Raw genomic sequence first — 25,729 nt, 5'->3', positions numbered from 1 at the left:
CTGACCAGGGATCGAACCCAAAACCTTTTGGTGCACAGGACGACACTCCAACCTGCTGAGCCACCTGGCCAGGCCGCATGTGACGTGTTGATGGGAGGCGGGCCAGCGGATGCTGAGGCCAGGTACTGAGGCAGAGAGATGTGGTCCCACCCTCCGTCCAGGAAAGCACGCAGCACTTGCTTTCGTCATTGGAGCCCCAGCCACACTCTGTCATTGTCATGGTCGTAGCCCGGGGCCTTGCACAGTGTGTGGCACAAACCTCCCCGCTGAGCTCTGTTCTGAGAGGGGGGTGAGCAACTGGAGGGGAGGGGAGGGGAGGGAGGGGAGGGGAGGGGAGGGGAGGGGAGGGGAGGGGAGGGGAGGGGAGGGGAGGGGAGGGGAGGGGAGGAGAGGGGAAGGGAGGGGAGGGGGCAAACGCTGGGCCTCACCACTGCAGCACAGTGAATGCTAATATGTTTATTGTTTTATAGTGAACAGAGTACAAATGGCTGGGGACGCATCACAGCAGAGGGAAAGACAGTGCCGCCTCTGCCAAAGACACCCCTAAACTACACACAGGAGGGGAGTGGGCCCTCAGGGCAGCCTTTCCGTCCAGAAAATCCGGGCCAATCGGGTGAGCCGGCCAGTAGCCTTCCCAGGAGTCCCGGCCGTACCCCCAGGGTCCAGCGACTCAAACCCACCCCCATTTCCCAAAGCAGCCCCTGCACTCCCCTTCCACCCAGGACCCTCGCCCGAGTCAGTCCTCTGGCCTTTCTCTTCTTCCCGTTTCTGTCTCACTGCAGACGGATTCTAACCAGGTTCCTGCGCTCCCCGCATCCCCGGGTGTGCTGACAGCCTCCTTCCAACCCAGGGAGCTTCCAATCCAGACCCTCCCGTTTCCCAGTTCACTTCCCGTCTCCTCCCCCGTGGAGCACGGAGCTGTGCCCTGAACCTCCAGGCAGCATGTCCCCTCAAGCGGAGGACCGAGGACTCCGGCTTCTGCCCTGCCACGGTCCTCAGCCTGCCCTGCGCCCTCCACGAACCCCTCCCGGGGACTGCTCAGCAGGGGCTCCGGGCACTGTGCTCCGGCTGCAGCTGGCACGGGGCATGAGCAGCCTGCAGGAAAGCCACCGTCAGGCCTCTAAAGTGGGTGCTACGGACCATGTTGAAAGTGAGAAGCGTGGTTTCATTGTGGGTTTGATTATAAGTGTGATACTAGTCAGAAAGGCTTAGGAAGCTGGCATCTCAGCTGCCGCCTGGCTCAGGGAGAAAAGAACGGCAGGAACCTCTCAGGATCTGACTGATGTGGACATAGGTGGACATCCTCGGGCCCCCTGCCCCTGCCCTTCACCCAGATCTGGTTTGCGGCAAATCTAAACATTGGCGAATTCACAGTCGTAGTTGGTCATGCGGCACATGATGAACTTCCACTGGCGGTCCCTGCGGGAGAGTCAGAAAGAAGGGGGTGAGAAAGGACTTCTTAGGGAGAGTTCCTGCAGAGGGAAATTGGGGCGCCACCTCGGAGAAGTCAGGAGCTGGAGGGACGCCTACTCCCACTTGGCTCTCAGAGGATATGTCTGTGAAGTCTCCAGAAAACCGACAGAGTCCTGGACTTTCCTCACCCAGGTCAGGTGGCCCTCGGGAGGTGACTGACTAGGTTACTGGCTGTGGAGGTCCCATGGTCCACTCCTCACTGTTCTGTCCCTAACAGCTCAGAGTACAAGCCTACTCTGTCCCCAGTTCATTGTAAAGCATCTTCCCATAACTGGGCCATCCATCTGCCCATCTGTTTTTCCTTTTAGTGAGTTCTTACCCTGCTGCAGGCTCCTTTGGGAAACACGCCTACAGGGAACGAGGCGAGGGGAACCAGTACAACCCCTCCAGGGAGGGGCAGGGTGCCTGCCGTTCTTGCTCCAGTGGAACCCCATCACTCGCGTGTTTGCCTAGAGGACGGGCTGGGTGTGAGAGCAGGGAGGCTCCCTCAGCCTGAACAGCAGTGGAGGGAGTGGGCACTTGGACTGCCCAAATGCATTCATTTTGTAGTAAGTGTAGACGGTATTCTTCCTTTTCTGTAATTTTCCCTGCTTTCTTAAACAGGGAATGCAGAGCTAGTTTTCTTGTTGACATGGAGATGTCATTAAGAATACTGAGCACCCAGTTCTCCTGCTCTCCAGTTGCCCTTTGGGGCTACACAGCCTGTAAAATGTCACCAGGTTTCTGTGGTCTTTGAGTTCTGAGATCTTTCCTTCTCTTAGATGTGTGTGTGTGTATGCTTGTGCACATGTGCATGTGCACATGTGTGTATGTGCTTGTGTGTGCCTGCAGGTTTGCATATGTGCGTGTGTGCGTGTATGCATGTGCACACATGTGTGTGTGTGTGCATGCATGCGTGTGTGCAGTGTGACACCATTCAGCTATTTTTTCTCCCTGGTGAAAAAGTTACATTCTAAGTACTCTCTTCCTGTTCATTTTTGAATTTGCTGCTTCCAGACAATAGGTAGCTAAATTAGTTAAAAATGTATCTGAAATAAAAATGATTAATGACTGAGAACTGAGGGCCCTCTTATGAGAAAAAATAAAGGAATTTGCTCAAGAAGCCCCTTTATAGCTGATTAACGCTTGCCTGTTTTCTGGTTTGTTTTTGTTTTCTAAACTGTGGGCCTTATTAAATAAGTGAACTTCAGTTCGGCGAGATGTCATTTCATTTAAAAACATAAATATGCACAAAAGTCAAGTCATAACCCAAAGTCATCGCCGTCCATAATTTGATGAGTTACTCTAAGTTTTGTTCTCTGCAAACACTCTGGGTAACCTCCCAGGAACTCTTTTGCGGGCTGAGTGACGCTCACCTGACTGAAATTAGGTCGGGCGGGGCAGCCGCAAGCCCCTGCGTGCGCGGGCCCTCACCCATCTCTATGCGGAGGGGGGCGGGGGGGGAGAGAAACTGCATTGTTTGGCGTCTCTAAGGTAGGATTGGGACGCTGACGGTGAGAGAAAGTGGATGAAAGAGTCAGTGCTTTTTTATGTTCTTAAAATTACCCTCTTTCACTGCTAAACCTGGCTGGTAAGTCAGTGTGTTTCTTCTCTCCAGGCCCCTCCCCTCCTGTCTCCCCACAACCCAAAGTGGGGTCTTACGGAGAAAGAGCGCGGAGAGGGGCCCGTCTGACGGCCATGGTTGCCCTCTCCTCCTGGTGTCTGGCAAAAAAAAAAGCTTTTGGAAATTGAGGGAAGGGAAGAGCTTAGAACATCATGGGCTACAAAGGAGAGGCCTTCGGCCCCGGAGCAGGCAGGCCCCTCCTTGCAGCGCGCTCGCGAGGATAGTTCGGTTCTCCCCGCCTCCCGTCACCCAGCCAGCCTCCCGTTAATCCCAGAGCAGGCGGGCGGCTACAGCAGTGAAGGCCCCAGATGGAAATTCCTGCAGACAGGCTCCTCGAACCCCCGGCCCAGGGGAGGCTCACCTTTCCACTGCGGAGAAGGTGGTCGTAGCTCCTCGCATGTAGTAATCAGAGCTGTAGGAAATCATGTCCATGTCCTCGCCATAGTGGCCTGGGTACTCTGACGTCATCCTGTGGGAAGACCGAAAGGCTTGAGGGAAAAGGCAGAACTTACTCTTACTGCGGGGGCACCCGGGGGACAGGCTGTAAGGATGGGATGGAGCTTGAACACTGTGGGGGACCCAGATCAGAGTTAGACGGCCTCTACTGAATGCCCCAGCTGGGAAAAAAGTGGAGCAACTTCTTCTTGCCCTGAGCCGAGACTCTGGAAAGGATGTCGGCAGCTCCCCGGCCCTGAAGGAATATCAGTATCAGTATCAGTTCATCCCATTCAAGTCAGCTAGTGCCATGTTTTCAAACTGGCTGGTGACGCCTTAGCGGGTCATGAAATCAACTTAACTGGTTACTGCCAAATGTGCTTTTAAAAAAGACAGAACAGAAAACGCCAGGGACTTCATCACGCACACGGAAGACAAGTTCTTGGGTGTATATGCAGAAGCTTTGCTTCATATATATGCATGTGTGTGTCTTATGACGTATGTGTCGTGTGGCCGTTTAATCTGTATTTTTTACTGTGAGTCATGATCAAATAAGTGCTTGAAAGATATTAGAGGGAATCTAAGCCCCACCGGGGGGTGTCTGCCTCGGCCACGGTTGCTTCTGGTACATGCTGAGTATCCACTGAATCAACAAATGGCTTCGGTTGGGTCACTTAGACTCAGTGTCCTGGTCTTCAGAAGAACGAAAGCCCCCCACAGGTTTGCAGGGGGGGACGAACATGTGTGATGTGTAGTGCACAGTAGGGCGGGACGCGGGCGCCGTGTCTCTTCTCTCTCCTCCCAGGTTAAGTCAATCCAGGGCCTCTCGGTGAATGGGGTTCGTGGTCGTCCACCTGGAATAAATCTGGGATCTAGTTCTTATAAGGGCTTCGCCACTGGGGCTCTTCAGGACCCAAGTAGTTCTTCTGGTATGAAATGGGTCCCCAAAGTCCCATCTGCACCCCAAGGCTGCTTGGGGCACAGCTAGTAAGTGAGTGTCAGTATTTCCTCTGACTTGGGGTCACCAGGTCATAGTATGTTGATGAAAGAAAGTTCTTCCCCTGTGCAGATGTCATATTACAAGGGCTGTCACAAAACCTTAAAAAGATCGATTGATAAGCAGGAAGGTCTCGTAGGAGGATCTCGGGGCTTAGATGCAGCAAGATACGCTGGAGGCAGTGCCTACCCCCCGCCCTCTGGGTTCAGAATCATTCCTTCCCCCGCACCGTGCCCTGTGCTTGTGCTCCATTTCCTCTCCAGACCTAATCACACTCCGTCAGGATGCCAGGCCCAGCTCAGCGCCGGTCACATGTGTTTCTGCTTAACGTGCTCATGCGGGGAAATGAGGCCCCGCCAGCTCGGAAATCTACAGAGACCCAGGACAAGGGCTCCTCTTTCTAATGAAAATGCTCGACGACTCCTAAGTGGACCTAACAGGGCCCCACTTGGATCCCATTGGCTTGAGATCCCTGAAGATTCTAACACGTGCAAGACTAACATTTGCCCAAAGAAATGGGATTTTGTTGAGAATGTGAATAGTGCAATTGGAACTGAGAAGGGTAGGATGCAGGGAACACAGTGTTTCGCAGAGCTTCTGAAGCACTCTTGGGATACAATGGATAAAAGCTAATTGCCAGGCTCAGTTTTGTGTGCTAAGGCAGACTCTACTTAGGGCTAAGTCCAGCTGCCAAAACTAAGTATTTGGAAATAATCAAGCTAGGATTTTAACTTTTTACTGATCTGCCTCCAGATTACTTGGATGGTTAAACAGATTTGGAAACAAGTGGGAGAGGGAGGTTTGCATTTTTTAAAAATGATGATGTTTTTAAGGTTCGAAGGGGAAAGAAATTATCCAATGCTTTCTCTAACAAGCATCTTATTGCTTCATTTTTGGTAGTGACCAGACACAGGGCTCTGCTCAAATGGACATTTGTCTGGGAGGCCTCCCCATGGAGGCTGCTGTCCAGTGAGTCCCTAGGACAACCTGGAAAAGGTGTGCTGTGAGCTCATTGGCCCATCTCCATCCTCGGTCCCAGCCAGGTTTTTATTTCACTTGGTTTTTGGTGGTTGTTGTTTCATTTTTGTTATAAAACGGTGAGATCAAGTTCAGCCTACCTTACAGAACCCTGGATTAAGGGGCTGAGAAAGGAGTTGGGATGTTTATAGAAATTACCCCGACTTTACGAATCTAAAAATAGGTTATCATGTGTTCCTCCTTTCACTTCTGGATGAGTGACTATTGGGGTACATTCCTCACCTCACAGTACTGTTTCTGCCATCTGCAGGCAAGGCGAGTCGGAGGGTGTTTCACGCTAAAGGAGGACTTGCTGCCATAAAAATACAGCCCCAGTCAGTAGCGGGAAGTGAGCCTCCCAAACCCCATCCCAAGTGCTCTTTCAACGTGTCCCAGGGTTCTGGGGTCTAGAACCAGACAGATGTGTCTCCATGTAGCTCTTGATGACATCGCGCCCACACAAAGTCCTCATAAACAAAAGCCCCAGTAACAGCTCCCCAGCAGGTGCTACATCAGAGCCTGTCTGAATTATTCTTCCAAAGGTGAGACACACAAACCCCGAATGCAGTTATGCTCGAGGAAAGCCCCCTCAAGGGGACAGCCAGCCTGGCTCTCCCCCAGAGAGCTGGAGAACCTGCCAAGTGAGACTGGATGGCCAGCTCCCCTGCGGAGAGACCCAGCACCTGGGGCATGTGGAGGGGTATCTGTGGTCATGTCTTCCTCTTGTGGCATTTTGGAGATTTATATTTCGAAAAGCTCAACAGTGTACCACACACAGGGGACGCAGTTCCAAAGACATCTGTGGCTTAAATTAGAAGAGGGAAGTCCCCAAGTATTTTCCAAGTTGCTGTCTTGGCACCGAGTGTCCAGCTCACCATCCGGGCCCAGGGCCGGTCGGCACAGTTGTTTCGACTCAGTTTGGCTTCCATTAGTCATATCCCATCTTGGTGGCCTTGGCAGGGACAAGTCCACGTCCAACATCTCCCCTCCAGCTAGTATGACCACTGCCCATGATGTGCTGACCGTGTCGTCTTCTCCCTCAGCGGGATGGAGAGAGCTCGGGACTGTGCAAAGAGCATGGGGCTTGCAGGCAGCTAGACCTGCTCGACCTGAGTTTGGAACTTTGAACAAGCCCCAGCTTCTGCACTCAGCTCCCTCAGTATGTATCATGTATAAGTACACGTGATACTGTGTAGCAGCGTCATGATTTCTGCACGTGGGGAGGGAATGAGCTAACATGAGCGTGGGGTAGATGCCCAGTAAATAAAAGGCATTATCATCATCTTATTAGAAACGGACTCAAAGTCTACGAATGGTCCCTATCTGTATCCGTTCACTGGCTGCTGAGATGAGTTAGTGAATGGAAGAGGGAATGACCTCTTCTGGAATCCGGTTAAGGGGACACGAGGGGACCAAGGGGAAAGGTATCACGAAGCACAAACCCCGCCTGTAACTGCGGGTTCACTTTGTTCTAAGTAGCTCGTAGGGCCTGGCCTTGGGTTAGACGATACTAGACAACCAGCCACAGCTCTGAAATTTCTGCTTTGCAGCTGAGCATGGGGAGGGAGGCATCACTGATGTGCAGACAGCCAGGACCTTTGTAAATCATGAATATGGCACAATTATGACAGCCACTCTGACCGGTGGAAGGTACGATTGATTTTGCTCAGCCTCAGAGGGGCTGCTGTGCCCTGGACGAGCGTTCATCATGCAACACAGGCCGCGGCTGCTCGGAGGACTCGCAGCAGCTACGCTCGGTGCAAACTGCTTTCAGCGTAGCACCCATCCCGTTATCCCGGAGCACGGGCCTCTCCTCGCTATACTAACGCCTCCAGCTTGTTCAGACGAGGCAGCGTAGCAGCTGCCCTTCCCAGCAGGCCTCCGGGAGCGTGGGGGGGACACACGCCGCCACAGAGGTGCCCATCGGGCCACTCTCGTCCCTGCCAGGGTGTCATGGGGAAAGTCCACGCAAACACTATTCGTCCTGTATTGAAGCCTGAGTGGTGGAGTGGGGGTGAAAAGTTAGCTTGGGCCCAGGCTTTGGGGGAGGAGAGAAGCATGTTCTGATTTTGCTGTTCTCGTAAACTGAAGCGAGCCAGGAACCAGGAACACCCACTCCCCGGCTTAGGACCTGAGCGGAAGGGAGCGGGGAGCTGGGCCCGGAGCATGCGGCTGCCGAGAGTCAGGCAACTGCAGGTGGAGCGTAGAATGAAGGGTGACCTATGTGCACTTGGAGGAAGGACATGACTTTTTGGGTCAAAACATGTTATCTAATGAACCTAATGAAAGGCCTCGGATCTGAGAAGAATCATTTAGAAAATCGATGCTCAGTGTAAAACTGTCAGTTCCTGGCTCCCGCGGTCTCTGCCTGGCCAACCTTGGAGTGCTGGTGGGGGTGGGAGTGGGGGTGGGGTTAGGGGTGGGGGGTCTGGCACATGCACGCAGTGGCTGGCACTGCTTGGAGCCTGGGGAATGGTTACATGTGGTCTCCGAAGGGTTGTGGCTTCCTCGGCAACATGTGTTTGTGGTTTGCAGATGACTGACTGGAGTAAGAATTCGAATTCTCACGCATAAACACTACGTGTAAAATTGACATGAGTCCAATCTGGTGGGGAGCTGTTGTGACAACGTGTCTGCATCTACCAGGAATTCACTTTCTTGCCAGAGTTCAGTGAGGCTGTAACAGCTAGAGAAACAGCAGCAACTGAAGTGAGAACAGCGCCTCAGTTCCCACCAAACAAATAAATCCCCGCTCATTCGGGGAGCTGGTCGGACGACTGGTGTTTCCCTGCACAGAGTGGGGCTATTTCTGAATCCCCGGTGCTTCCCAGGACAGACAACAGACGCTCCCCTAGGCCCGACAGCGCCCGCTCGGCCTGCAGACGGCTTTCACTGTGGGAAGAGAGAAGTGCCCCCAGCACACGCGCCCAGCTCCCTGGGAGGTCTCGAAGCTGGTGAACGGGGTGGAGGGGGTGGTCTCAAGTGGGAGGGTAGCGGGCAGTTTTCATTCATACCGGGAAGTGTGGGAAAACAGTTCTCACTCGGGAGGGTCATTAGGAAGATCAAAGCAAATAATGCACGTGGAAGAAGTCCTTTTCCGTGTAAAGCAACATGGTGTCGACGGAGGGTTTCACCATGGTTACCGCTCCTGGGAAACTGCCACAGCCCCTTATTCATTCCAGAAATTTATTAAGGGGCTACTTTGTGCCAGGCAATATGCTGAGATGCTGAAGAAATAAGACCTAATTTATGCCCCGGAGGCTTTGTTCAATCAGGAAGATGTATAATGCCATGACTCAGGCAACGTGCAGCTGCGCTGAGCTGTCTAGACACCCCGGTGGGACGGTGAGTCACGCGCTGTGTGCCGGGGTGCCTGCTGCTTCTCCAAGTTTCCCTTTGAAAATGTTCCATTTTCTTTGGTAACCATGGCAGCGTTCAGCTCTCACACCACACAGCCAGAAACAGAGGCAGCCGAGTGGAGCCCCCCGGGGGTCGTGCCCACAGCGGGCGTGCCATGCCTTCCTGAGCAGCTCGTCCTCTCCCCCATCCTCTGGTTCTCGACCGTCGGTGACATGCCTGGGCGGCGGGGTAGGGTGATGAAGGGTAAGAGGAGGGTGAGGGTGGGAGGCCATTGCAGACCAAAGCGAGGGGTCGGTTTTTGTCACCAGAGGCCCTAATGTCTCCAGCAACTTAAGAAAAGTTGTTCATCTCTTTGCCAGTCTGTAAGCTCAGGACTTTGCTTCCACAGAGTTTCATGTTCATTAAGTTCTTAGCATCTTACTTGCTGGGCTGCACATCAGGGAACTTGACAAGTATTTTCTGAAGGATAGCCTGGGACCAGCCCCAGGTGACACTGGAAGCTTGGGGCATCATTAGAAAGTCAGTGGAATTTTGAGACATAAAGACCTGGGAGTCTTTTAGGTTTCAGCGTCCAAACAACCAGAAAAGCTCCAAGCAGCAATGCTTAGGGTAGGGACACAGATCACAGGATCCACAATGGGCGCTCTGGGGAGATGTACACATTTCCCCTTATCTCACCCTCACCTCCATCCACCCCACCTCTGCTGCTTGACAACTTTTCTAAAACTGTTAGGGGCAGAAATATTAATCATGCTCTGTTGACCATGATTTTAGCTCTAGTTATAAAAAATATTAATCATGCTCTGTTAACAGTGATTGTTCTGTTCTGATTAGAGAAAGCACATTCTAACCTGGCTGAGAGTTGTACACCCTGGGACATTTGAAATGGGATCCATTCTCCTTGACTGCCTAATGCCAGGGAAAGATTAACAACTTTGTTGCCAAAACAAAGGGGTCCCGGAGGTGCCCCACCCTTTTGCAAACCCCAGCCCGAATTTCCTGTAACCTGTAACTGTCACACCCACTCTTACTCCTTTTGCCCACTTCCCCATGTAAGCTTTGTCCTTCTACTAAATATAAGGAACTGGCTTATGGGGGTGGGGGGTAAGAGTGGATTTTTGTGGATGACCCCCTGCTCTCCCATACTGATGGCAATATTGGAAGAAACGCTCATATATGATTCAACCTTGTCTCTGCTTAATTGGCTCAAGTGGTGACAGGCAGCCCAGACCCACTGTGTCCGGTTTCAAAACCAGTGAGCCTCAGTGTCTTGTTTGTCTTATCACCAAAGCCTTGGGCCCTAAACCCACTCCTGGTGGTGTCCTCCTTGGCCAGGAGCCAAGTGGCCAGCCAGTGACAGTGGGATCGCCCTCAGCTCCCCCTCCTCTGCCTGGGAGGAGCGTCAGGACACCCCCAGCACACTGTCCAAGTGGATGGTTTCTCTTTTCTCTGTATAACCAACTCTAGTCACCAGCTCTGCTTCCTGTAAGGTCAGCTGACTTCTGACTGTGATGACCTTGGGCAAAGACTGCCCTTGAAAGGCCTGTTAGTAGGTGAGGAGGCTGGGTCTTTGCAACAGCTGGGAGGGGGAGGGACTCAGCTCCCAGACAGGCCAGCTCTGTGTGATCTTGGAGGGGCAACACCGGTCAGATAATGTCTCATTTCCTCCACAACAAAATTGGGAAGTAGGCTGCATTCACTCACTCAGCAGATGTTGTTGAGTGCCTACTATGTACCTGCATTATTTAGGGGGTTCAGGGTACATCCATGCAAAGTTCTTTGTTTGCAGAGCTTACATTCTAGGGCTAAGGAGGGAAGGTGGAGGCGGACTTAAAAAAAACCTTTTAAAGTAAATAAGTAAAATATATATTTTGGGCCCATTTCACTTCATTCTGCATGCCCCCCAGAGTCATGGATTCGAACATCCGCTCAATAGTGACCAAGCCGATACTAGGTTCTAAACACTATATTAAGCACTGGGGGCCTAAAGATCAGTGAGTCCCCAGTATCCTCTTGATGCTCCCAGTGTAGGCAGAGACAGGGACTCACTCACGTACAGTTCGGGCGTGTGTATTAAGTGCTGCGACAGAGGCAGCCACCAAGAGCAGGGAAAAGGCCCCACACCTACTGCCCTGAGGCCACCACACCTCCCCCTTGCTCAGGGCTGACTTCTCTCTCACCCCCTGTCCTTCCTGAACATGCCCCTCGGGATGGTCCAGGGTACCCCAACCCTGGTGTATCCCTTTGGAGCCCAACTAAGGGAAAGTCTTCCTAGCGTGGTAATGAATTAACTTACTGAGTACTAGTTTATTTCTTACTCTTTCAGATAATTTATTTACATGCTGACTATTTTTTAGTGCCTGGTAACAAAGGGAGGCAGACTTCACTGTGGAGGTACCACCTTCTAGCACTTGGGGAAGGGAAGACGGGGAAGTCCTAGCTCCTGCGGTCACAGGGTCCTCCCTCCTTCCCTCTCCCTGGGGCCCAGTCTTTGAAAACTTCATCCTGTCTTACAGTCTGGGCATCTGGGTAGCCCTTGGCAAAAACACCTTTGGGATCATGACATTTTTAAGGCTCAGTACAACCTCAACGGTCTTCAGTCCTGGGAGTTTCAACCTGTGACTGAGCATGTCCTGATATTCTCTGTAAAGTTGTGTGTGAACATGCTTAAGTGTGTTTTCTTTTCCTAAAGACAAAGTCTATAGCTTTCATCAGATTCTTACAACCAGAACAGCTGGTCATAATCTTAAGTGATGGACTTGAGGCCCCTTAGGGAGTAAAGTGACTTCCTAGAGATGATCCAGGTACAGTGGGGAGAGGTTCTTGTGCCCCTTTAACTGTAGCTGCCACAGGAAATCCCTCCGTCTTTGAGGCAGGACTTTGGTCTGATTCATAGTTCTAGCCTGCACCCGAGCCATGCGTGCTCTGTGGCCCCCGTGGGTAAGTCTGCTTTGTGGAAGCAGTTTGGAGAGCTGGAGGAGGTCCCTGCTCCATCATCCAGCCACTGACATCCGCTGCCTTTGAGCTCTAATTTACCAGAAAAGTGCTAAGCTTTTGGAGCTGCCTGTCCCCAGAGACATTGTGCCCCCCTTGGGCACAGGATGAAGTTTCCAAAGACTGGAGCAAGGCTGTCTGGTCTCAGAGAATAAGCTTAACCTGAAAGGCTGCGCTTGCAAGCATCACACCCTAGAGATAGATCACTCAACTGAGCCAACCTTCCAATGTTGACACTTTCCAATCCTCTGGTCCAAGGCAGAAACGCCTGGCTTGTTTGCAGACTGGAGACCTTGGGACAAGTCGTGTTGACAACACCTAGGGTCTGTTACCAGGGGAAACAAATACATAGGCCTTCTCCCAGTCAGTGTGATGGCCAGCTGGAACTGGCATCAGCCCAGGGAGCAAGGAAGAAACAAGACCTCACAGATGGGAATTACACATTGATCTAGAAAACCCTAGCGTCTTCTTTGGATGTCTATAATTATACACTATGTTTGCCACTCTGACCTGTGATGGGGTTGGTTTCTTCCAAAGAGGGCCTGCGGGAAGAAATGAGTTCTCAGTCAGGTCCAGCAGCCTCAGATGTGATGGGAAGTCAGTGCGATAGAGGGAAATGGCACTGGCTCAGGCATTCATGGGCCCAAGCTCCAGAGGCCACCCCCTTGAAATAGCTGGGTGATGTTGGGCAGGTGGCTTCCTTGCTCTGTTGCTTTGTTTGTTTCTTTTTCTGCCAAGAGAGGGCTGTAGGAGCACTGGGTGGATGACCTGTGAGGTTCTTCCCAGTGTTACTATTATTCTAGCCTTTTCATTGGTTGGTTCGTTGATTGATTGATTGATTCTATATGCTAGCTGTTGCATTTGAAGCTTGTTTATGACAGAGTTACCTGAAGGCAGAAATGTAGACCAGAGCACTGCCCTGCCCCCCAAGCCCCCCTCCAGCCCCAGGAGTCAGGAAGGGCTGTGTTGGGCCCCAGGCTCACCAGCAGGAATATGGGCACCTCTTGCTATAGCGACAGCAGTAAAATTGCCACTCTCGATCCAGCACCGACTCAAAGTAGCGGCTCTGGAACCCTGCCACCAGCCCGTTGTTGGAGCAGGTCTGGTACCTGAAGAGAAGAGAACAACCTCAAGTAAACCAGTGACAATGACACTCCAGCCAGCCCCTGCCCAGGCCCCCAGCTCCCACTGGGACTGAGCCAGGCAGCTCTCTCACTGACCTAGATTCCTAACAATTTATTCCATTTTTATGTAAATAAAAAAGTCTTTGTTATATTTGTAGGAATGACTTATGCTCACCATTAAAATCCAAATGATTCAGAATCTTTCAACTGAAGGAAATTTGGGGGCCGCTGCTCCCGATAGACCCCGATGAATATATTGTTAGATGGAAGAATGCGTAAGTGGATGGGTGTAGACTTTTACAAATGCAAGATTGTATTGTTATTCCTGCCATTTAAAATAAGATGATATACTGCATTTTACTTGAATGTGAAGTAAAAAGAAGACAAAAGAGAAACGCGGTGAATGGATGATCTGCTCATGAACCTTTCTTCTGCTTAAAAGGAGAGCCCTGGAAACCGATGGACGCTCATTCATTGGCCCCAAGCAGCAGGCAAAGCCCAGTGGACACGGCGCTTGGGCCAGGTGACTCAGTGGGAAGGCTGGGGACACGCCCCAGGTTCTTACTGTTTATCCAGGAGTCATCTTACTACCTGCTCAAGTCTGATTCTTCAAGGAAGGTGACCTCCTGCCCTCTGGCCCACACGCCCTCCCTGCATCCCCATGAATTTCACCTTTTTGCTCAATCTGGGCTGCTGCTGGTCTAGGAATTGGCCCCGTTTATGGTCACAGCACCTTCCTAAGTGTTGGCTTTGAACAGTATAATCATTTCTTCCTTTGTTCCGTCTCCAAAACTACTCTCTCCTTCTCTGCCCCAAGTCCCACCGGTACCCTGAGGCTTGCTGCTTTTTGCGTGACGAGGCGGACGCTACTCTCCTCGTGGCCAAGTGGGTGCCCGCCTGAGGCGAGGTCCTCACAGCCCCTCCGGAACAGGCCCTCGGCCACCTCGGCTTCTTGGCGCCTCCCGCCCTCTGTCCACCGATCACGGTCGCTCTTGCGGGTGAGCAGAGCAGGCAGCTGTCTGTGTGTCGTGGCCTGGCTGCTGCTGGAATGCAACCCTGTTTTCCAAGTAAAGATAAGTTTCCAGAAAATACCGTAGATAAAGTAAGAAGCACTCTGTGCTGATAGGTGAGAGGAGCCCGCTGGCACACAAACTGTGAAACCATCAGTGACTGGGTTTCATTTTCAATGATTGGAAATGATCTTGAGGATCCGACAAAACTGGATCTTAAATATACTTCATGCCTCTGGCCAGAGAGCACCTGTCCTTTCCACCCATTTGTTCACCTACTCATTCATGCCCCTGTCCATTCACATGCGCCTTTAATCCTTCATTCGTTCTTTCTTCCCCAAGCTTTCCTCAGCTGCTCTTTGGTATCAGTCGCTATCTCCCGTGTTGAGAAAAGAATTGCGGGGTGGGCTTGGTCCCCCGTCAGCCGTGCAAATGAGCCTGGACTCCCTGTTCGCAGGACTTGTAAGTGGTTCTGACAGACTTCAGGCAGCTCAGCTACAGACCACTAATGCACATCAAGATGTGAATGCAGACCCCTGCCCTTTGGTGGCCTAGTCTTCTTTGCTCTACCATCGCTCACATCCCACCAGGAGCACCACCACCTGGCACGTTTCAGGAGGCCACCTGCCCGGAATGGACCACTAGGTCTGGGACAGCGGGACTATCATCTGTTCTGTCCCACTTCTAGCCGTGAGTGAGAGGTGACGCCAAGGGGAAGCTCTAAGAGTCCTAAACAAACTCACACATGTCCGAGGGAGAAGATACAGCACACGGGTGGCCTCCATGACCCTCCCCATCACCATCCCTGCAGTCCTGCCGTCTTCTCAAACCGCCCTTCGGGATGAGCTGTGCCGTGGTCTCCCTGGAGCTGTTGTCCGTTGTCTTGGTTTGTCCTGTGCCACAGGAACAGCCTTCCCCTGGCGGTAAGTTCCCACGAGTAAAAATAACCTAGCGAGATAAACTGCCCTGCGTCCTGGGGCACCCGTGCTGAGGGCAATCGAAGTGCCATGGATTCCCCGCCTCTGTCAACCAGGCAGCTGACCCAGGGTCCTGTGTGGAAGGTGGTGCGTGTGTCACACTCTTACACAGCACCTCAGATAACGCTGCCCTGTGAGGATTGTTTGGACACAGGCCCAGGGCCCAAGAACATCTGGGGAAAGTTAGATAACAGAGCAGAACTCCCTCCCCGGCCCTGGCCCCTTGCCTTCCCATGCTGGGACGGAGTCTGCCCTGGAGTTGGGTGGCGCACGTGGCCAATGCAATGGAATGATCCCTTCTAGAAGTGGACCTTTGTGGGGTGTTTCCACACTCGTGGGGAGCAGTGTAGCAGAGTGGGAAAGAGCATGAACTAACTATGCTGCTGGACTGGAGCTCCAACCACTCCTGGCTGGGTCACCTTGGGCAGGCTTCATGCCCTCTAATGGCCTCAGTTTCTCATCTGTCAAATGGACACGTTCTTATTAAAGTTATTTTGAAGACCAGATAAGGCAAATACATGTACAATTCTGGAGACAGTGTCCTTAAGGCTTAGTAAGTTCTTTATTATTGTGACTATACTTTCGTTTAGTCCACACGGCAATTGTGAGTATACTCTACGAATGGCCCCCCTGGCTCCCCAGCTGTAGTGAGTGGAAAGCTGTGGACTCACGTGCGTTTCCTGAGAGGTGTTCCCTAAAACGAGCTCATGGCGTTGGCTGTCTCAGTGGCTGTCTCAGTGTAGCCTGCTTTGTGGCATAGATACTCCTGTATGACATGCTGCTCAGGAGATGGTGAAGTCCATGAGGGGAACAGATCATTTCATCTTCAGTTTGCATCCCCCCCAGTGCCTGGCGCTGGGGTTCAGCAAGTGTTTAATGGAAGAATGAATGAACAAGTGACTGATCAGGGCAGCAGCGGTTATCAGAGGCGGATTGACTTTTAGGAGCCCACGACCCAAATCCAGGAAGGGCCTTAAAACTGGCTCCGAGGAGTTTCCAGGGCTCAGCACGTGATGCATCTTCTACCTGCGCCTTCTCCCTCCAAGCAAAGCCTGCCCTCCCCCAGCATGGGTATAGCTCTGGGCATCCCTCCCCTCTGTTCCTCTCCCTTTCAATTGCCCACCTCCTTTTTTTTAAAGCATCTTATTTAACAAGACTCACCTAATCATTTGGCAGCCAGATGCAAGATTGCAAACATAGGAGCCAGGCAGGCGAGAGAGCGGTGAGGGCAGCCTTGAGTGGGAGGGGACTGGGGAGCTGGAGGGAGGCTTGCATTGCTCAAGTGATTCAAAGTCAAGTTTTAAAAGGAACCCTGTTGAGGAGCCAGCAGACATGATTGTGTCCTAGCCCTGACCTACCATGCTGCATGGGGTCTCACCTAAGTCATCCATGGGGATTCAGTGAATTGAGGATGGCCGTACAACTCTTAGCCAAGATGAGAAGAACCCAGATTCAAGCTCAGATTTTTTTGAGGCCAGATCTCCTGTCCACGAGCTCTCAGGGCACACAGAAGGTTGCTCCGAGATGGTCCTGCTTGTGGCCCACTATCCCATCTGGCCAGGCTGTCTCCCGTGCTCTGTGTTCTTCGTGCCCACGCTGTTGGCCAGGCCTTGATGGAGGCCAGGACTAGGTGTGCACACGTCTGGTTTTGTTGGTGAACTTCTTGGAGAATTTTAGTTTCCCCTCTAGCTTCTGCTGGTCTCTGTCCAAACATATAGAAAGCCCAAATTCTTAGCAAGCTGGGGGTGGCACTGGGCCGGGCAGAAGACAGGGTGGAGGAAAGCAGAGGCATCCTGGTCGGTCAAGAGCTTTCATAATCCCATCTGTGGGTGGGCTTCCCTTTTTTCTGCCAGCTCCCCACATGCAGATGTGTTTGTCCCCAGGGCTGCTGGCCCACCTCCTACCCACTGAACAGACAGTATAAGAGCAGCTTTGCCCATCGTTGAGCCCAGTGAGTGACGCCCTGTGTCAGGGAGACCACACTGTGTAGCCTCCGTTACCCCCCAAAGTTTCTCCCCCACCCTGGTTCGATGAGGACTTAAATTCCGCCCAGAGATTCATTCTTTTAAGGAAATCATTGCCTGCTGTTAATTCTGTTTTCCCCAGAACAATCCTTTGAGTTTCTATCGGGCATTTATAACTTGGTCCACAGAGTCTCAGGATGGCCACCGAGTCTTTCGACAAACACTCATCAGCATCTCCTCCGTGCCTGGTGCTGTGCTTGGTCTGCGAGCCTCCCCGGAGGACTGTATGGTGAGCGCGGCTACGGCCACATGGTACTGGAGAGAAGCCCACTGGTACCAAAGACAGAGGACAGTTTAAGAAGCTGGGCGGCTGTGGGGTGGGGGCAGGGAAGTGAACACTGGCAGAGACAAACCCAGCTTGCGGCAAGTCTGCCCAAGGGGCTGTGAAAGTCCTGGATTCTGGCCTTGAGCCCAACTAGATGACTCCACACTTCATCTCGTCCTTCCCGCTGACACTGACGCCTGCTTCTGCAAAATGGGGGTGACGGTTCCTAACCAGAGAGTACTTCACGAAGATTAAAGAGACGCTACGTGTCAAGTCGACCACAGAGCCCGGCACAAAGCATGTTATCTCAAGGTGGGCGGAATAGCAGTTCTTATTATATTATCATAGATGGTTAAAATTAAATAGAAAGAGAGGCTACATCCTAGTCTCCCAAGCCCACTCTCTGCTGGGACCTACACTGGGAATGGCCAAGGTTGAGCCCTTCCACTGGGACAGTGGGATGAGCCTCAGAAAACAGGTTTCTGAGGACAAAACAATCGGGAGCCTCGCTATTGGGAGAAGCCTTTCTGTCTTGACAGTTCCAGCTCATGCTGGTTTTCCTTCCTTGTGACATGACGCCACCATCCCACATTTCTAACCTGCACTGCACTGAATTTTTTCTAACATGGTGAGAAGTGCAGGGCTTTTGTCTTCCTGCCCCAAAGGCGGGGACCCAGGCAGCCTCTGCAATGACGCCGACTGGCAGGCAGCCTGCGCCCTCCCTGCCGGCACCTGGGCAAGAGTTCTGCCGTCTTCTCCATGCCCCGGTTTTAAGTCTGCTCGTCTGACTACCAGGCTTCAAGGCTGAAGCAGAAGCAGCCTGGATGGAAGGGTATAGAGCAGGACAGAGGGAGATACAGACTCTCCCCCAATACAAACTTCTGCCCCGTGACGCGGTAGAGACTCCCCCAAGGCCCCTGGGAAGATCCAGAGGATCTTAGGAGGTGTATTTATGTCCTGAGATCAGTTACAGCCCGAGAGAATCCCAGGTCGTGCAGGATCGAGGCTCAACCTGGAGCTCATGGGCATCAATTATTCCAATACCTGTTAATCAGATGTTCTAACCCCACTCAGTGTCTCCCTGAAAACATGAGAGCTATTCAAGACACCCCTAAAGTACACTTAATATTTGTAGATCGTAACTGAATTATATGTTCCCAAAACAAAATACTACACAGCAGGGACCTTTAAATCTAGCAATTTGTATTTCAACTCCAGCTTTATAACCAGTGCTGTGGCAGTGGTTGAGTTTCAGTTTCCACGGGCAGTCACGCTCGTAGGGTAAGCCACCTTCATCGAGGACTCGCTGCGTGCCAGGCATAGTGTTGGGCACCGTACCTACATTAGTTATTTAACCAACAAACCCACCCTATAAAGTGGGCTCAGACAGTCAGTTCTCCACCATCACCATTTGATCTATAAGGACACTCAGTTCGGACAGGTCAAGTAGTTCCCTGAAGGACACAGAGCCAGCCATGCATCTCCATCACCTCATTTAATTTCCACAATCCCGGGGATTTGTCTTTGTAGAGGTAGAGACTGGGGCCTAGAGAGTTGACACGACTTGCCTAAAGGTAGTAGTGGGGCTGCCTTTTGGGAATTGATCTGTTTGACTGCAAAATTCATAATCTTTCCATTATTTCAGTACACCTCAAAGGAACACACACACACACACAAGGAGGCATCCTGACTGTGGCCGTCTCTTATTGATTAGGAAGATTATGTCTGACAAATACCCAGATAGGACCAAACCCCCTGGAGGAGTGCACCTCAGCCATCCTCGCGAGCACAGCCAAGATCCATTTCTGGAAAGCTCCCGGACAATTGATTCCTAGTCCTCAGGGGAGTGACCCAGATGGGAAGTTGGCAAGAACCCTGGATCTGCCATAGCCCTGCTCGCCCACACTGGGCCCCCTTGCCCTCAGGAGTCACTCTCACGTGGACGTGACGTCTCCTTTAGCCCACACTCACTACTATGGCTTTATCCAAGGATTAAAATAGCCTCTGCCCGCGGCCCTGCGGCCTTGCCCCGCTGGCCTGGGTTCCGCTTTGCGAGCGGGAAGCGCCCAGCGCTTCTGAGCCACGGCCCCTCCTGTGCCAGATGGGGAAACAGAGCCTTCCTCCCAGGGCCGCCGTGAGGCTCGAATGCGGTTTCACCACGCGCGAGTCAGGGCCCCGGAGCCTGGCGGTGTGAGGCGATGAGCCTCTGGTGGTGCGCGGGCGGAGGCGCGGGTGTCAATTCCGGAGCCACGTGAGGGCGAGGGTGATGGGCCCTCTTTAGTGCAGCATTTCTTCCTTTTCCGGCTGCGTCACTCGCTTGGCCTTAATTCCTAACTTATGGAGAAGGGACACTGCTCTGGATTGGACCTGAGCGCTCCCAGGGCTGGGACTGACTCCTGCTCCATTTGCCTGGTTAGCTCCCAATGTGCCCTCCGCCGGCCGCACCCTTGTTTTTTGTTTTTAACTCTTTTCTTTTGGAATAATTTGATTTTGAAATATTTAGATTATAGAAGATGCCTGAAGATAACGCGCAGGCTGCATGCATCCTCCCAGGCTAACTGCCCCTCGCTTCCGCAGGCCGTTTCTCACGGAGCAGGGGACGCGGGACACGCGCAGCTCCGGCCTCGCTGGGTTTCCCCGGTTTCCCCGCGAACGCCCCTTCTCTGCTCCAGGACGCACAGGACACACTGCGCTTGCCCTACGGCTTCTGAAATAAGGGGTTTACTAGTGTAGTTTTTAAGCTCATTGGGACAGTGAGATTTTGGGGATAACAGACCTGACAACAGGGTGCCGTCCGTGTTCTGCGTGTGTGTGTGAGGGACTTCGGGGAGCCTAAAAAGCCTGTCCCGCGTGGTGGCAAGGGCAACAGGCCAGAGCGGGATGTGAACACTGTAGCTGAGCCCCATCTTACAGATGCTGGGATACCGAGAGCCAAGGGGTGCCCCGCAGGAGGACGGCAGGCTTCTTGGGTGAGGGTGGTGGGGACCCCGGCTGGGACTGGGCCCCCCAAATCTCCCACTGGCCTGGCCTGGTCTTCACGGCATATCTGGGGGACCCACCGTGAGCCAGCATTCTCCTAGGCACTGGGGGAGTGTTCCCTACAGCGTCGAATGAGATGAAGTTCCTAATTTCATGAGGCTTCTGTTTTGAAGAAGGCAAACAATATGCAAATACCAATCAGGAAATGACAAGGGCCCCGGGAAACATCGAGTGGGTTGGTGGTTGAGAGGAGGTGGTCCGGAGGGCACCTGCGTGCGGAGCCCTGGTCAGGACCCAGCCTTGGTCTCGCTTAGAGTCAGCTCATGGAAAACTGTGTAGCCCCAGGTTACCTGGATGCTCACTACCTGTGGGATGGTTTCCTCTCCCTTTCTCTGCCACATGGCTTGTCTTTGGCCAATTCAGGAACACAAATAGCTCTAGCACAAGCTGCCATCGAGAATGTCCTGGGAGACTCTGAAGCGCAGGGGAAGGCAGGTGTGTAAGGCCGGCCCACCCCAAGTCAGCTTGTCAAGTCCCGGGCTCCCCAAGCCTGCCTTCGCCGCCTGCTGTGAGGGGCCAGGCATTTGATTTAGTTACTTATTTTCAATAGTTACCAAATTCATCTGTATGGATGCCTGTTAGTTGCTTCTACAGCATTCACAGTGACTGGTTCCAGCCTTGGAAATCTAAGGACATTGGACTATTTCTTTTTAAAAATTGTTATTGAATTTACTTGGGGTGACATTGGTTAACAAAATTCTATAGGTTTCTGGTGTACGATTCTATGTACATCATCTGCGCATTGTGCTGTGTGGTCGCCACCCCACGTCAGCCTCCTTCCAGCACCATTCATCCCCCTTCACCCACTTCTACCTGCCCCACCCCCTTCCCTCTGGTATTCACTATACTGGCATCTGTGTCTGTGAGGCTATTTTAATTTTTATTTTTTAAATTAGTCCCTTCACAGGCGTTTACTTTAGACTTAGGCTTGTTTTGGAGCCCTCCTGCCCCTTCCCCTGAGCGCCCCGGCAGCACCTCACGGCTTCTGAAGCGGGCGCCACGCTTTGTTTTTCTGGAACGAGGAACGGGACGCCCAAGGCCATAGAGCTACAAGGCGAGGAACCGGGCTGTCGCTAGGCTTCCTGATCTAAGGCCAGACCTAACCTCTAGAAAATTCCAGCCTCAGTTTGTTCCACGCAGGACCCACGTGTCTCGCAGCCTGTGCCTCCCGAGGGAGAGAAGATTCCCAGACAGCAACCGAGGCACGTCCTGGGAGGGCGCAGTGCCACTCGCGGGCCCCGGGAAGCCTCCTGGCCTCCGCTGGCGCTGAGCCAGCTTGCATTCCTCAGAACCGGCTTCAACAGGGCGCCCGGCCCCTCAGCCACCGTGGGAGCACCTTTAGGAGACTGAGCTCCACTTAGCAAGTGTCTTTAGCAAACCCCGTGTACTGCCGTCAAATCTTGGATAATAAATGGCCGGACTGCGTGACCCCCAGAAGGCTCCACGCCTCCCGCGCTTTGTGCTCTGCTTGGCCCTGGAAACGCACTTGGATTGTTCTTGCAGGAGTTCGGGACTCCTCCCTGCCTTTAACATAAACCCTGCAGGCTAATTTAGTTATACAAGGCGGCCAAATTGTACAAAATTCACTCTCCCCCCAGAACAGATTACGAGCCTGGACGGGAAGATGTAATTGCTTCCCAGCCAATGAGCAATTTCTTCCAAACTTTTTACTAAGACTGGAGTCTAAACTCAAAGCAATAATTACCTTAAAAAAAAAAAAAAGTGTCTGGGGTAATGGGTCTGTCCCGGGGCAGCTGAGTCCTGTTGTGAAGACACTGTTTTTCCCACCCGCGCATTTTGTACTCTGATTAGCGGAGGGGAGAAAGACTGAACAGGGAAGGGGGTCCTTTAACTCTGCAAACTCCACAGTGTGCAGGAAGGGGGGCGGGAGGGAGATCTGCCCTCAGCGTCTCACTTGGCCAAACGAAAGATGTTATTCCCACTCCCTTTCTCTGTTGCTTTTCTTCGCCTTGTTTGGGAGTTAACGACAAACCAGCCACAAGTTGTCAAGTTTAAAAGGAAACATCATTTGCCTTCTCTAAACAGAAAGATAAACAAAGAACAACAGAATGCAAGAAAAATCCAAGTGCCTTTCCAGGGCCAGGCAGAGGGCAGGGCAAGGAGGGGGTCCCCTGAGACAACGCCGTCTGGCCGCTCATTTTCCAGGGAGCCGGCAGCTGAGGGAGCTGAACCCCAGGCCCAAGGTCACCTGGCAAGTTGTCTTCAGGACCAGGATCCGAATCCAGGCCTCCTGACTCAGAGCCCAGGGCTCCTCCTTCAGGGGCCCAGGAACCACCTCTGAGCCCTGTTCTACTGTGGCTCTAAAAGGGCGGTTAAAAAGGGCCCCACCCATAGAAGACCCCCTAGATGGGGTGACTAGAGGGACAGTTTAGCTAGGTCATCCCCAGGCTCCATGCCCAGTGATGGGCCCTGCTTCGGGGAGTCCCCGGAGACTGCCAGTCACTGAGGCGAGGCTGGTGTCTGAGCCAGGCAGCTGTCCGAAGGGTTTGAGATAATTACGCCTGCTCACTGCAGGAAGTGGGGGTGGATGAGGGAGGCTCAGTAAAGGGCCCCCCACCTGCAACTGCCTCTCCCCGCCCTTCCACTGGCTGGCTGAGCCCCTCCTCAGTCATGGTAACCAAGCTGGTCCCCAACCCTCCAAAGCTGCCCTTGTCTGTCACCTTGTAGATTCCGCTCTCCGCAGGACAAAGACTGCTCTGAGTCCAGTCCTGTGGCCCTGAGCCCAGTCCTACCACCCTGACCTTGTCCTGTGGCCCTGACCTTGTCCTGTGGCCATGGCTTTGGGCGGAGGCAGCAGGCTCTCAGTGCCCCCCACTCCGTGGTTAAGCACCATGCTTTGGCGTTAGGACTTGATGGACCCAAATCTTTGCTCTGCCACTTTCCAGCTGAGGACACCCCTGATCTATGGACCACGGTTCGTCCACCTATAAAATGACCCGTAGATTTGTTCTGAGCATTAAGTGAGATAATCCACATAGAGCCCTCAGCGTGGCGCCTGCTCAGGGTAAGCACTCAGTAAGTGGCAGCTGTTTTTATGACTCCGAGGTCCCCTCTCTTGTGTTGCTCCTCCAGCCATCAGCGTCTCTCCCCCATGATGGCCCATCACTCTTCTGTCTGCTGGCGGTGTGACGCCCCCTCTAGGGTATTATGCTCGGCCTCCCCCAAGCTCACTGCACCACGTGAGCATGTGAGCCAGGCTTCCCCCTCCCTGGGCAGGTGTCCCCCCCCCCCCCCCCCCGGCCTCCACCTAGGCTGCGGGGAACAACCGGCCTCGCAGGCGGTAGCGACTGGGATGGGCTCCTGACCGAGCGCGGGGCTGGGACAGTCACACCCGCAGCGAGGCACAGGCTGGGACCACGTTCACGCCGTCGACTGCGGCAGAGCCCAGTCGGGTGAGAGCGGTTCTCCCTGAAGGCCTCGGGAACCTGTCCTCCAGGAAGGCACGGGGAGAGGGCGCCATGCCCGTAACTGGGAGCACGTGACGGGGCAGCGGGGAGCCATGTGGTTCCGCTTCTCTTTCCTCAGTTTCTTGTTCTCCTTCCCCCACTCATTTCTCTAAATCAGCATTGCTGAGGGCCCAGGTGTCCATTTCCCCCAAACTACGGTGCACCATTACTTTTGTAAAACAGTAAAAATAAATTACACCAACACTAAAATACCACTTGGATGTCACAACAATGTTAAATTGCTGTAAGTCTCTTAAACACTTTCAATCTCTGTACTTATCTCTAGTGGCCTGGTGAACATCTTCCAGACCCACTGCGGCCCCTGGACCAAACAGAGGGTCGGGCTGCTTCTGGAAGGCACAGAACCACAGAGCACGCCTGCCTCGGACTCTCCCCATCCTGGGATCCTGTCCTGTACTTGTAGCCGGCTCAGCTGCAGCCCTGCCCCGCCCAGAGCTCCAACCATACGGTTCCTGATAGGATTTGCCCAGGCTTCCGTGGGTGCTGTTCCCTCATGGTCAAGCAGCCCCCAGGGGGAGGGATATGCTGTGATAGTCCCAGGCCAAGTGCAGCCTGGCGTCCCCTTACCCCAGTGCAGCCAGGTGTCCCCTTACCCAAGTGCAGCCTGGCGTCCCCTTACCCCAGTGCAGCCAGGTGTTCCCTTACCCCAGTGCAGCCAGGTATCCCCTTACCCAAGTGCAGCCTGGCGTCCCCTTACCCCAGTGCAGCCTGGCGTCCCCTTACCCAAGTGCAGCCTGGCGTCCCCTTACCCCAGTGCAGCCTGGCGTCCCCTTACCCCAGGCAGCCAGGTGTCCCCTTACCCAAGTGCAGCCAGGTGTCCCCTTGTGTCCCGTGTCCCCCTGTGTCCCCTTACCATTCCATGCCAGCCCTGTTGATCTCCTCCCACCAGCACTCCGTAGGCTCCCCCAGGCTGTGGGACGTGGGCATGCAGGCGTAGTTCCACTGTCTGTCAGAACCTTCCTTCTTGCTGAAGATGCTCCTCACGGCCACCACCACCTGCCCGTGGGGACACTGGTAGCTGAAGCCCTGCCGGTTCAGGTTGACCCACCCATCGTCGCTGTAGTCCTGGTACGGGTACCCGTAGTAGCCATACTGGCCCCAAGCCACGGTGACCAGTGGCAGAAACAGCCAGAGAAGAGTGAGGTTCATGCTGCCTGGGCTTCTGGAAAGAAGTGTCAGCCCAGGTCTGCTGGGCCGACCGTTTTATACAGCTGCTGCCGACATGTGGCTTCCAGATGTGGGTGAGCAGGATCCAACTGCAGTCCAGGCTCCAACTGCAGTCCAGGCTCCAACTGTAGTCCGTCATCGTTTAACAAAACTTCCCTGTGTGGAGACACTGGCCGTCAGTGCTTCCAGCGAGTTTTAAGGTGGAATTCTAGGAACATGTCAGGAACACACAGTGGAGAGGCTCCTCGAGGAAAGAACAGCCTTGCAGACAGACCCTAAAAGCCAGCGGCTTCACACCCCTTAGACACACTCGCCTGGAAAGCAGCATGTTGGTCCCCTTCTCTCGGGACCTCACCTCTCTCTGCTCTCTGCCCCCCCACCCCCCAAAGAAACCCTTGCATTTATTCTTCTAACTAACCTTCCAGGATCGCACAGATGCCCAGAGTAATTTCAAACACCAAGATGACCGGAGGCAGGGATAGCCATGCAGACCTGGGCAAGGCTGGAGCTGGTCTCATAAGTTCTCAGCCCAACATCTTTAACCTGAGCGCCAGCGCGGTGTCCTGTGCGCAGGGCTGCTCTGCTAATTCCTGTCGCATGCGGAAGAACCGTGGCCCCTGAGAGGTCAACGGGCCATTATCTCTCAGCACAAGCCTCCTTCCAGGCCACGGAACCTGGGCCCAGCTGTCCTGGGAACTGGGCTCTGCTCCCAAATGCGTAATGAGTTTAATCTGAATGAAGCCATTTTTTATCCTT

General features: G+C 53.2%; 1 protein-coding gene across 1 annotated transcript; it reads right to left on the bottom strand.

The window, feature by feature from the left end:
- Positions 1-440: 440 nt before the first annotated feature.
- Positions 441-24,995, bottom strand: DPT (dermatopontin). Its single transcript, XM_016202349.2, has 4 exons — positions 24,660-24,995; positions 12,863-12,988; positions 3,438-3,545; positions 441-1,419 (listed from the first exon to the last, which is right to left on the bottom strand). Exons 1-4 carry the CDS (start codon positions 24,953-24,955, stop codon positions 1,353-1,355), a joined length of 597 nt encoding a protein of 198 aa, XP_016057835.1. The 5' UTR covers positions 24,956-24,995; the 3' UTR covers positions 441-1,352.
- Between the last annotated feature and the right edge of the window lie 734 nt (positions 24,996-25,729).

The sequence above is a fragment of the Miniopterus natalensis genome, chromosome 19, assembly GCF_054644295.1.
Source record: "Miniopterus natalensis isolate mMinNat1 chromosome 19, mMinNat1.hap1, whole genome shotgun sequence".
NCBI classification, from domain to species: domain Eukaryota; kingdom Metazoa; phylum Chordata; class Mammalia; order Chiroptera; family Miniopteridae; genus Miniopterus; species Miniopterus natalensis.
Note: the sequence above shows the minus strand (reverse complement) of the source record. Positions and strands in the feature narration are given on the sequence as shown.